Source organism: Lathamus discolor, chromosome 7 (genome assembly GCF_037157495.1).
Source record: "Lathamus discolor isolate bLatDis1 chromosome 7, bLatDis1.hap1, whole genome shotgun sequence".
In the NCBI taxonomy this organism is placed as follows: Eukaryota; Metazoa; Chordata; class Aves; order Psittaciformes; family Psittacidae; genus Lathamus; species Lathamus discolor.
Window position 1 is genome coordinate 13,458,874 of NC_088890.1, and position 13,139 is coordinate 13,472,012.

At 40.3% G+C, this 13,139-nt stretch overlaps 1 protein-coding gene across 4 annotated transcripts in view; it reads left to right on the forward strand.

Annotated features, from left to right (window-relative positions):
• The window catches only part of SHQ1 (SHQ1, H/ACA ribonucleoprotein assembly factor), a 54,163-nt gene extending 41,328 nt beyond the window's left edge, over window positions 1-12,835 (forward strand). For 3 of the 4 annotated variants that reach the window (XM_065687458.1, XM_065687460.1, XM_065687459.1), the window contains exon 13: window positions 11,289-12,835. In XM_065687458.1, the coding sequence (XP_065543530.1) occupies window positions 11,289-11,931 (643 nt within the window). In that variant the 3' untranslated portion in view covers window positions 11,932-12,835. Of the gene's footprint in view, window positions 1-10,734; window positions 11,269-11,288 lie in introns of those variants that run through there. The other variant, XM_065687462.1, reaches the window with a different exon arrangement.
• The last annotated feature ends 304 nt before the right edge of the window (window positions 12,836-13,139 follow it).

Consider the following 13,139-nt stretch of genomic DNA (forward strand, 5'->3'; position numbering starts at 1 on the left):
TGTGAGTGTATCATTCTCTTAGTTTCAGAATTCATTTAATGCCTTTTAAAAGCCAGAATCTCATAATGAAAGCATCTTATGTTCCCCTTAAACCCACTGGTTCTTCCACATTAGCGTGTGGCACAGAACTGCTTTTTGTTACCTGAAGATAAGTGGGGGGTTTCTCTTGTTAAAAATAGCTTCTTTATACTGGATTTTTGCTCTTCTAATCCTGTCAATTTGAAGTGGTCGCGTCTTGCTTACAGGGAGATGTATTTTCCTGACTTCTTTCTGAACTCAGTGCTCTCTTTTTTTGTTTTATAGTGTGGTTTTCCTATGTTTAAGATAAAGATTTTGTGTGGCGTTCACACTTTTCCAGTCCCCACTTTGTCTGATGTCTACAAGGGAGGGAGCAGAAAAAGATGCCATGTACTTCTACAGACCCAAGCCTTGTGCCCTAATCTCTTCACCACATTGTTTGACACCTCTACCAGGCAAGAGGCATCATAAGCAGTAGCTGGTTTTAGCACTGATCATGTTTAGTGCGTGCATGTCATGGCTTCCTAGCAAGCCAACGCATGGTAGCTGTGTTCCGCTTTTCTTATGAGGGTCATTATTTATACATCTGCTTATTTTCATCAAATACATAGGAATTTGAAGATCCTTTTTTAAACTCTAGTTGCTCTTAAATTTGATTGAATTAGCCTGATTTCCAAGAGTTGTTAGAAAGGAAATAATTAACAATATAGACTTGGACAGTATAAACCTATATATACCTGAGCTATTCAGGCTAAAAACCAGAATCCATCCTCTTGAGAAGTGGAAAGAATGAGTACTTGCCTGCAGTTGCACAAATACCTTGAATAGACTGAGCACACATTGTTTTAGCAGCTGGCTTTTCATAAGGAAGTATAGAAATGAAGCAGACATTAGTGGTGTGTGTGTTTCTTTCCTATGAGGACAGTGGTTAATCTAGTACTACATCATGTGAACAAATGCTGCATTATTTCTGTTGTGTTTACACTCATCGGGCTCTTTTTTTTTGCTGCAGATAATGTAGAAGATCAGTTATAGTTTAGGTCCATTTTTACCTGACTCCTGAAGAAAATGGTTCTGTTTCTCCTTGACTAACACATTAAATTCAGCTTTGTTCTTATATTATCTTCCATACTCATTGATCAGAGCTAATGAGGTTTTAATAGGGTTAGTTAGTGGTTCTGCTGCTTACTATAAAAATGTATAATAAACTAAGCATGTGAAACTGTTGAGTGGTGCTGTTTGTGTTCCTCTCTGTTAATGTACTCCCTATCCTGTGATTCTTTCAGATCTCATAAGCCAGGTAGGGTTATGATGAGCTAACCAGCTAATGAAGGCTGGAAAGTGACTTAGTAAATGTTGCATGTTCATCTTTCTGTTTGATTGATGGAATAATGAACTTCGTGGCTAGAGGTGCCATTTTTGAATAGAGATGTCAAATAGATTTTAGACTCTTCTGTTCTTGATGACCCTATGGCATTTTCTGTGCATGGTACAGGTATAAAAGAGTATTATCTGTGCTCTTCTGAATGAGGGCCTTTTCCTTCAGTGAAAGGGTTGCCCTGTGGTTCAGGTGCCATGTGTATTTTCTTTTCCACCTCATGCCTTAAACTTCATGGTAGTATTGTTACGCTTTAAGTTTTAGCCATGTTTCACCATAGAGAATAACTGTGTTCCCAGAGGCCAAATGAAATAAAAGTTTCCCCAAGCTTGTGGGGAATTGGGGTAAAGGTGTGTATGAGGTACTTTGCACTAAAATGAGTGTGAGGTTACATTCCTTGTCGTAGTCTGTAATGCACAGTGTGTGCAGATAGGCAAAGTGGCTGTCACTGTCTGTTAACACTTACCAAGACTGCAGGCTTTCTGTTGTTCATTTCTTTCAGACCTTAATTTGGAGCATTTTAGTTTGTTGATCCTGAGCTTGCTTTTTCAAAACTACTTCACTATGGTTGGAGGTCATGGACTAGTGTATAATTTGAAGCACTCTTTAGGAATAACCTTGAAAGTGAAATAAAAATGGTGAAATATAGCATCTCCTGTAAAACACATGCTATAAGGTATAATTGAATCTTAGCCACTTATCTCCAGGCAGATTCTGAAGCTTATGTTCTTTAGTAACCCATGACTTTTAAAGAGTAGTTTTGTCAAATGGATGATGTTTAGTGTGATGACTTTCTCATTATTGCAGCTGAATGTCCATTTGTAAAGATTCTTTTTTGAACTGGAAGATACATTTTTTTTTTTTTGTTCTTTTTTACCTAATTCCATTAGTCAATCATTTGTGCTTTTTTTTTTGTGCATGTTGACTTCAGGTGTTTCTACATTAATGAAGTCTGCTTTCCCATTCAATGCCATCACCATTATTGCTTCTGTTTTACCAGTTGATCAAACCTAGACTTTTTCAAGTCCTGAATATTTTATTAAAATCAAATTGCCTTTCAATTCTATGTCATAAGAATTCACTCAGTGTACTGTTTTCTTCTTTCTAGCTATTTGAAGCTGTATGTCAAGTGTGGAGGGATGCTTGGCTTTGTTAGGTGCCTTTCTGAAGCAAGCACATTACTTACTGTTGGTTTAAAGAACAGAAGTTACATTATTGCAGTCTGAGAGTGTCTTCCCTCACATTATCCCCACCTCTGAGTGTCAGAATATGCTGTTCCAGTGACTTAGAGTGTTGCCTAACAGGCAACAATGCTCACTTCAGGAGTCTTTCCCCAAAGCTCATCAGTTTGGTTGCTCAAGCAGCTGTGCAGAACTAGAGAGGACATCTGGGTTTTAGATGGAACAGCAATTTATTTTTCTCTCAAGTATATTTAAGAATAGTTGGATGCTTTGACAGCTGTGTCATTCTTGTGTGAGCTTACGTTTTATCTTTTGGTATCATGGTTGGCTATGCCTTCTGCTTTGAGAGAACTTAAGTAGTATACTTACTGCCATAGGATTATTGATTTTCATCAAGATCATGACAGAGTTCCTGTGACAAGTTAATGTTGGCATTATCGAGGGACTGAACAATGTCTCTTGATACCCCTTGTGCCTGGGCAGACAGTGATGGATAGAATCCAACAAGAACCACTCTGGGCAGGGGAAAAATAAGATGATCTGAAGGGTCTGGAGAGTCTGCCCCTTTTGCAGGTCCCCTTTTGGTCACTAGTGACAGTCCATGCAGAAATATTAGCCATGTCCTATTGCAGCCTGTCCTCACCAAGTCTTGTGGCAAGGCAGAAGATTTCATTATCCCTTATAGTTTAACTGACATTTCAATGTCTTGCAGATGACTAAATTTACATGTTCTCTGTATCTGAACTGCTGAGGCTCTACTTAAGGATAATATCTGGTGATGTCTGAGATACTAACTCTGGAATTGTCTGAATTCTTATGATACCTCTGGCTAAAAGAATAATTGTGGGAAATTGTAAGCAATGCTGCCAGGTATGTTATTTGGAACACATTTAAAGTGGTTATACTCTTGACTGGTTGTGCTGCTTGTTATCTTATCTGATTTATCTAAGAAGAGGGTGTCTGTGAAACTGCCTCGTATAAGACTGAGTTTTGTCAGGCCTTGTTGAGAAAGGTAGTTTAATTATAGACTGGTACTTTCTCCTTAAATTTGATAGCTTCTCATTCAGTAAATACATAAAATTAAGGCAGTTGAGAAAACCTTGTGATCCCACAGACAAAAAGCCTTTTGCTTAATACAACAATTCACTATTGGCTGGATTCTGTGTGTCAAGAGCTCTTGCTGTGTGGAGCTAAGTTAAATAGCTGCCCTTTTTATATTTATCAGCCCTGCTGACTGGCACAGCATCCACCTAGTTGGTATTTGAATGCATCTCAAGGAATTGTAGGCCTACCAGGAGATGGCTCTTGACAATGAGACAGATCTATTTTCGTATTTGGTGGAACCTATGACACTGCAAAGGCATGTCTGCACTTGAAGCATCTACTGTTTCTGTGAGACTTGTTTATCTTGCCTGTAAGGTATGAAGATAATTAAAGTGGTTTACACTTAAAACAGGGCTTGTCAGCCCTGTAGAGCCAGGTTAGAGCACTGCTAGCATAGAGGACAGATTCCAATTACAGAATCATAGAATAGTTATGGTCGGAAAGGACCTTAAGATCATCAGGTTCCAACCACCCTGCCATGGGCAGGGACACCTCACGCTAAACCATGTTACCCAAGGCTCTGTCCAACCTGGCCTTGAACACCACCAGGGATGGAGCATTTGTAACTTCCTTGGGCAACCCATTCCAGTGCCTCACCACCCTTACAGTAAAGAACTTCCTCCTTATATCCAATCTAAACTTCCCCTGTTAAAGTTTTATCCCATTCCCCCTTGTCCTATCACTGCAGTCCCTAATGAAGAGTCCCTCCTCAGCATCCTTATTATTATAACATAGTGAATAGCCCTAACCGCATTCAAACAACATAAAATAACAAGACTGAAGTTGACTCCAAGATTAGTTAGGCTTCACCTTGGTTCCAGGACCAGTTAGGTCACGTTCAAACACCAGGCTGGTAACCAAAGCTGTTAGCAATGATTTGGATGTACAGGTTCCCATGCTTGCTTTTTTGTTGTGCTTGGGCAAAACCAGCTCAATCTGCCATGACAGCACTTGCACGCTGTACACTGACTTGATTGTGATTGAGCAGGGGGAGATAATGAGAACTTTCTGTTGTATTTTGCTATGTCTTACGCCTAGTTTACAGTGTGTATTTCAGAAAACTTAGGAGGCAGTAGAAATAATCCTTCTATTGTTTACAAAACAAAAGCAAACTAGAGCTTGTGCCTGTGCAAGGAGTCATTTTTCATTCCATGCTGAAATATTACTGACTCCTGCTTTGAAAGGCTGTAGTGCCAATTTGACTGTCTACTGCCATGTTTGCAAATACTCTACACAGTGTTTTAGATATGTAACTCCCATGCAATGATGGAGTATGCAGTGGCACTAATCGTACAGAATATTGCCATATTTTCAAGTACTCTTTGAGTTTTGTTTGCTTACTTTTTTCAATATAACTAAACTGTTAAAGCCAAGAGTATTGGATGTAAGGCAGATGGAAAGGCCTGGTGCATTAACACTCCTTCTTAAACCCTTTTTCTTTTGTAGTACTGTTGTTGACTGAGGGGCATAGTATGCAGCAGCATGATTACTTACTTTAACATTTGGGAACAAAGTGGCTTTTGTGGCTGGATGTATCCCCCAAGTCCTGCTTTTATTTTTAACGTTCTGTGGCTAGGTTGACTTTTTTGTCTTCCAGCTTGTGCTAAATCTTCCTTGAAAACAATCAAATCCCTAATGTGTCTTCTGTGAGACCTTTCTCTCACAGCTCTGTGTTCTGGAGATAGGAGCTGTCTTGATTCATCAGATTCTAGTGCCTTCTTTATTCCTTGGAACAGAAGGTAGAACCAAAGCTCTTAGAAGTGTTAGTCTTGAGCTGCAGAAGTTGTGTCCTGTTCTCCTCCCACCCTGGCTGCTGCTTATGTCTCAGCACTGCAGTCAGTCCCTATTGCCATCACTTCCCTTCATGCTGCCACAGGTGGGCTTTGCTTTAAAACTAATGATTTCCCTTTCCTGTTGCTATAGCCTCTTTTTTTCCCTTGTTTTATCCGTATCCCTTTATTTGCTAGATCTCGTGATTATTTGTTCTTTTAACCCCAGTTTTACTCTTTCATAATCTGAGATCTCTGGAACAAGATTTTTTTTTCTTCTTCTAGCACATGGAGGGGCTCTCTGCTGTGCCTAGAAAAGGCCTACAATAGTTCTGTCTGAAAATCAAAATTCCAGACTACGTGGGCAAGCCCTGAGATGCTGCTGCTACCTGTTCCTCAAAGTTATACATTAAACAAAACGTGCATCTGCTCAGTTTAACCTGTAATTAAACATTTTCCTTAAGCGACTGATATCATGATAACTAATAATTATCATGTATAGCACCTTTAAAGCTTATTATGCATGTTTATGTAAGAACACTAGCACCATAATAATGCAATATCATTACCACACATGTGCCTACTGAATGAGCATGTCTGAAAGCAATCATGCAGTTCCATAAATCATACTTGAAAACTTGAAGTATTTGCTGTCTAATCTCTAAAACACTCCTCAAAAGATTTTGGAAACATCAGGACCTGTTTACTGCAAGTCTCTAATGCACAATATCTCATTTCTGGTGTCTCATTTTTGTATCCTCAATTGTTGCTTATCTTTAGCTAAGTAAATCATTAGCTCAGAGACCCACAGTCTTGTGTTAAAAGTATTTCCATGCTCTGATTTTTATGTTGATCACCTTGGGTTTTGTCCATGAAGTGCTGCCACCTTTTCTTAAGGCTGATATGAAATGCACTCCTGAAATTTTGTTTTCCTTGATACTAGGTAATTGCCTTAAGCAAGGAGGACAGCTAGCTAATTCTGATCCTGTTAGGGGAAAAGCAGGGGGAAGCAAGGTGTTCTTCAAGTAATCCTTTTTTTTTGTTTTAATAGATTTGAAAGTTGGGGAGTGGGGTATTCTGCTTTTATGTATAAATTTTTCAAGAACATGAGGTTTTGAGTTTGTAGTACTGAAATGTTGAGCTCTGCAAGAGACTTACTGGCCAGAGTGAAAGTTGGGAAGAAACACATAGCCTACTAAGAAATCTGAGTAACTGAAAAGGAGACTTTCATGCTATATAAATCAAATACCTGATGTGGCTAAGAGCTAAGAAAAATAGTAAAATATATTCTAATTTAAAAATTGTTTATTAAAAGATTCCTACTGTGGTTGGGCCTGACATGCTCTCTGGGGTGCTGACAATGTAGAGAGAAAGAAGGTCTGCCGCTCTTCCCCTGTCCTGAAACATGCTGGTTAGTAGTTCATGGACTTTATGTATTCTTGTGCATGGTTTTGGCAATCACACTTCTCCATGGGACCACTGTGTGAGAGAGTTGAAGTAAGGCAGTTATGGAAGTTAAGAGGGCAGATGGAGTTATTGGCCTTTGCGGGCGTTTAGTCATCCAAGCAGAGTATCCATTTGTGCTGTGATTGTTAGAAGGGAAGAGCAGACTGTTTAATCAATGGCTTTTTTTTTCCCTGTAATCCTTTGTAAAGATAAAAAGCATGTCCTCTCTCAGTAGTTCTATCAAAACCTTTGGAGAAAAAGGACTAAACGTGAAACTTGAAGCCACAATTGGTTTATGAAATCAGTTATTGTCATTGTTTTGATGTGTATTTTGATCACACCAAAGGAATTAACCCAAGGTTTTCAGGCTAAGAATCCCTTCTGCAGTTTTGCAGTTACCCTGTAGGACTGGTGTCTGTATCTGTCAGGCACCAGCCTTTTGACTTCTTCTCTTTGAACTCATTGATAAAAACCCATTTGTGTATAGAGTGATCAAACACTTGCTGCTTTAGAGAGGCCATTCTTTTATCTGTCAGTAGGACCACATCTAATTTAGTAACATAATGTGTGTTGAGTCAAATCAGTCTATCACTGTGTTTACTTCCTTAACACTAGGCATTAAGCAAAATGGAGCACAGTGAAGTATTTATTAGTGCCAGAAAGTACATGATGCTATACATCTCCTTAATACTTGATGCAGCTATGTGACACGTTTCTATATCTAACATGCTAAGCGCATTATAAGAGAACAGTAAAAGAGGAGGAGGGGATTTTGAGGGTGTGATTTCAGGGACTGAGAATATCTAACAGGAAAAAATATTAATGAAAAATCAGAACAGCAGAAATAAGGAAAATTAAAAAAATGCATAGAGGATTTGGAAACAAAGTGACAGACATGACAGGAGAGGCAAGAGGTCAAACAGCACTTTCAAAGTTTATTTGCTATCTATAATGGCAGTAGTAAAATAGGTAGGTGAGACTGAGGTGGCTGGAGCTGGAGATGTATCACTAGAGGAAATGGTTGTGCCTACAGTTAGTTGCTCAATGAGCTGCATATAAAATGGGTACAAAACAATGTTCTGTCACAAGGCACATCAAGCTTTTAAAGATCGTTGTGTACTTGTGAACAGTCAGGCAGTAGTACAGTAAAAAAGGTTGTACTTTCATTTTATTAACTCTCACAGGGGAAGGGGACACATGCACAAACGCAGAATCACAGAATGATTTGGGTTAGAAGGGACTTTAGAATCTGCTTCCAACTCCCCTGCCATTGGCAGGGACACCTTCCACTAGACCAGGTTGCTCCAAGCACTATCCAACCTGGCCTTGAACACTGCCAGGGATGGAGCATCTACAGCTTTTTGGGCATCCTGTGCCAGCGCCTCAGCACACTCGTAGTAAAGAATTTCTTCATAGTATCTAATCTCAGTCTCCCCTCTGTCAGTTTAAAGCCATTCCCCCTTATCCTGTCCCTACAGGCCCTTGAAAAATGTCCCTCTTCAGCTTTATTGCAGCCCTTTTAGGCACTGGGAGCTGCTCTAAGTTCTCCCTGGAGCCTTCTCTTTTCCAGGCTGAACAACCCCAGGTCTCTCAGCCTGTCTCCAGAGCAGAGCTGCTTCAGCCCCCTTATCATCTTCATGGCCTCCTCTGGGCTTGCTCCAACAGGTCCATGTCCTTTTTATATTGTGGCCGCAGAGCTGGATGCAGCACTACAGGTGGGGTCTCACAAGAACAGAGTAGAGGAGAATCACACTCCTCAGTCTGCTGCTTACGAAGCAGCCGAGGACATGGTTGGTTTCTGAGCTGCAAACACATACTGCTGGGTCATTGTCCTGGGTTTAGCAGTAGCAGTCAGTTTTTCTCCTTAGTACCTGGTGCAGCGCTGTGTTTTGACTTCCAGCCTGGGAACAGAGCTGATAACACCGATTGTTTTTAGTTGTTGCTAAGTCATGTTCACCCTGACCAAGGACTTTGTGAGTCTCATGCTTTGCCGGGGACAAGGGGAGGCTGGGAGGAAGCAGAGACAGGACACCTGACCCAAGCTAGCCAAAGAGATATTCCATACCACAGTACATCATGCCCAGGGAGGTAACTGGGAGTTACCCGGAAGGGCACGGGCTCTCTTCGGGGGGGTCGAACTCGTTCGGCAGTGGTATCGTATTCTCTTCCCTTGTTATTTTCTCTTATCATTATTATCATTGGTGGTAGCAGTAGTGATTTGTGTTATACCTTGGTTACTGGGATGTTCTTATCTCAACCCGTGGGAGTTACATTCTTTCAGTTCTCCTCCCCATCCCTCTGGGAGTGGGGGGGGGTTGGAAGGGAAGGAAAGAAAGAGGGAGAAAAGGGTGGGGGGAGTGAGTGAGTGAATGAGCAGTGTGGCTCGGTTTAAACCATGACAGTCATATTGAGCTTCTTGCTCATCAACCAACACCCCCAAGTCCTCCTTCCTCAGGGCTGCTCTCTATATCCATTCTCCCCCCATCCTGTATTTGTGCCTGGGATTGCCATGCCCCAAATTCAGAACATTGTACTTGGTGGTGTTGAACTTCATGAAGTTCACACTGGCCCACCTCTCCAGCCTGTCCCTGTGGATGACATCCCTTCCCTCCAGTGAGCATGCATAGGTATAATTAGAAGGAAGGAAAGGGACTGTTTCCAAAGCAAAGCAAAATGCTTTCTGAAAAGGATATAAACATGTGACTTGGGGTATAAACCAGCTTCTCACCAATGTGTTCAAGAAGCAAATTTCCCTGCAAGCCTCTTACTTTGTTACCACCTCCTGCAGCACTTCATGAACCTGTTTATCACTTGGCTTCTTTTCACGTATGGAACAAGGGGGATGCTTTCTGTGTTCCCAATTAGGTTGGCAGTTTCTCAAGTTCTCTGAAACTTTTGAAGAAAAATTTCAAGTTCTTGACAAAAATAAAATGGAAATGTATCCTCAAACAGCAAAAAAGTGGAACAGTGTGAAGCAAGCAGCTTTCTCAGATTTGGTACCCGTGTTTATAGTGGAGGCTGCTGGGATGATGTTGTGATTTAATTTTTAGCTTCAGAGTGAAAAATCCTAGAAACAGAAATTTTTCTTTGTTGCTTCAGTTACTTCTGGTAAACACTTATTTCTTAGTTTTCTGAGTCTATGGGTTGAACTAAGGAAGTTTTAGTATGTTTTATTCCAAGTTTAGTGTTAAACGTTATGCTGTCTCTGTAAAAAGAATCTGCATTGACTTTCCCTTCCCCCACTGTTAAATACAATTCCTTTAGGAGAAAAAAAAAAATGACGTGTCTATGTTATACTGAGTAATTATGCCCCCTGGGAAATAGAATATAAAGATCTTTAAAATCGTTCAACTGAGAGAACAAGCACTTTAACTTTTGCCTCGCAGGAGTCATGTATTACATTATCAGCTACTTGCTCCAGTGTCAGTGTGTCATGCCTTGCAGGTTAGCAGGTTTGGCAGAGGAAATGAAACCCAGTCAGTTACTGCAGGATTTATAGTAGACCTGCTGTTGCAGGAAGTGGTGAAAAGTTGATTGATAGTCTGAGGCAAAACTCTACAACAAGAAACAGGATGTATGTTTGTTATTTTATACCCCTTTTTCCCTTTACCCTCCCCTTCCCCTCCGTCCCTCCCCCCATTTCAAGGCACTGTCTTACTTCTTGTTCTCTCTATTTATAAATCCATGATGCACATTTCTGGTAAAGCATGTGCTGACTTCAAAACAGTTGAGGAAATGGGTTTGGCTGTACCAAAGACCTGAAGCTGATGTAGCGTGCCTACTGTATCAGAGGTGTTTATCTAAATGCTCCTGATATTTCTATTGAATTATATTTCAGCTGAGTTATACTTGAAAGGCAGAGCATATCTACAGACGGCACAGAACATCTCCTGCTATCGTGGGTGCACCAAACTAGCTTTGAAAGGAGGAGAATGTATCACCATGATGGACCTGATCAGTTATGTTCTTTCAGTTCATCTGCATTTAACAGGCATATCTGGAAGGGCAGTAACCCAAAATGATATTGGTGCATATAAACTTAATCCAGCAAGCCAAATACTGCAGGGTTTGCTGCTATCAGCATTGCTGAAAAGGTCTGTTTTCCCTTACTGTGCACTGCTGAAACATCAAAGAAGCACTATCTTTTCTGAAAGTGTCACCATAGACTTTCAGTGGGGTATTGGCTACCCTTGTGGGAAAAGGTTACCCAAAATAATGGTAATTGTGAGTACTTTTGATCTCCCCCCTCTGTAGCATCTACTTTTACAATCATAATTGAAGGAGAAAGTTGTCTGCAAACCAAGCAAATAGTAGGAATGTTTAAGATTTGTGTTCTCATTATCAGATGGGAAAGTTTGTTTGTAAAGTTCTGTATCTTCTTCTTTGTTAAAGGTCAAAAAAGTTGGCTGCACTCTCTGAGTCCTTGCAGAAAACCACACTCACTAAGTCCCACATAGGATTTGAACTAGAAGAGCTGGAAGCAGCAGCAGTGCTGGTACAAGAGGAAGAGAGCATGTTAAAAGCTGCTGGCAGAGTTTCCAGGCAACAGCTGCCTTCCTCTGAGTCGGAGACAAGTGACTCTGAAGAATCAAGCAGTACTTCATCTGAGACAGAAGGCTCTGATTCAGATGAGCCAGAGTCCTCAACCAGTGAAGATGGGAAAATAAATTCTGTACAAGACACGCTTCAAGAGGAGAGGACAGCTCCACTTATTGACTGTAATGGATTAAGGCAGGGCACAAACACTTCGACATTTGAGGTTAGTGATGAAAAATCAAAGGTTTCTTTGCAATCTACAACTCCTGGAAAATTGATAGCAGAATTAGAAAAGCAAATGCACACTGCAATTAGACTTTCAGAACAGCCTGAAGGGTCGGGTACTCCAGGCTCCGTTTTACAGGAGCAAGATGAAAACCGTGTATCTGAATCCGACAGACTTTCAGAAGATACTGATGGGAAGGGAAATTACTTAGAGGTGTCTTCAAAGACAAATCCATTGCTTTTTCTTTGCGGCACAAATGAAGATGAAGACTAAAGGACTGTGTCAGAGCACAGTGTGACCCACTAGCAGTGTAGCTCGTTGCTATAATGAGGTGTTCCCAAGGCTATCTTGAGCTGCAGAAAGAAGCTGATATTTTTCTTCTTTGTTGTGTTGACAGTTTGGAGGGCAAGACTGCTTTGAAAAGAATTGACATGACTGTATGATAGATACCCTCATAGTTAGATTTTTCAGTCTCGCATTTGATCTCTACGTGTAGGAATCTGTAATTTCAGTAAACTTCTAGAAAAAGTTTCCATTAAGCTTATTTGGTAGTAGAATGATGTCCTAATAAAATACAATTGAACTGATTTGTAGCATCATTTTAGTTATCTTTAGCTGTTGGCATTTACTTGAAAAATATCCTCATTATGTTGGTGTGAAGTTGTTCATGACATTTTGCTTCATAGCTCTTAAAAAAATGGTTAACTTAAAAGTCTAAATAGTGTTGAAAAATATTTTTAAGTGTATACTTTCTATTTTTTGTACAAAATAAAGGAATTTATCAGTATAAGAAGGCTTATAGTTTATATTTCTGCAGTTTTTCAATTATTTCAATAGCTTTGTCATGTATTTATTCTTTTACGCTGTTTTTGAAAGGTTTCCATGTGCGGACGCTACTATTGCTCTTCAAAAACCAGAAATTCTAATTGTTTGTTTCTTTCTGTGTATACTCTTGGGATCACCACAGTAATGTTAGCCAAAATGGAAGAAACAACATGGTACAGCAATTGAGTATAGGACTGAAAGCAAACTAGTTCTGTCTAGACCTAGCTGTGTTACCAGTGTTTCATGTAGCTTTGGCTGACTCATTTTTGTCTTTGTAATGTTAATAATAGTCCAATCAGTCAATATATTTTGTGCTGATTTCTGTTAACTGTAAATAAATTCTTGAAATCAAGTGGCTGCTGCAAATTCTATGCGGTTATTCAGTCTCTACAAAAGGATCTGGGAGGGAGACAGGATGGGACATGGACCACCAGGTTTGCTTCACCTGCCTGACAGAACAAGAGCCCCTGGTTCGTGCCTCTGGAGCAGCAAACGTAATTACTTTTCAACCTTTTTGCTATGAAAAAGTGTATAAAAATCCTAAGCTTAAAGACTTGTTCTTCACCAATGCTACACCCTGCTGGAAAGCAGCAGGCGCGCTCTGTTCCTGCACCGGCTCCTGTTCAGCGAGAGCTGCAGCCCTGATCTGCCAATAT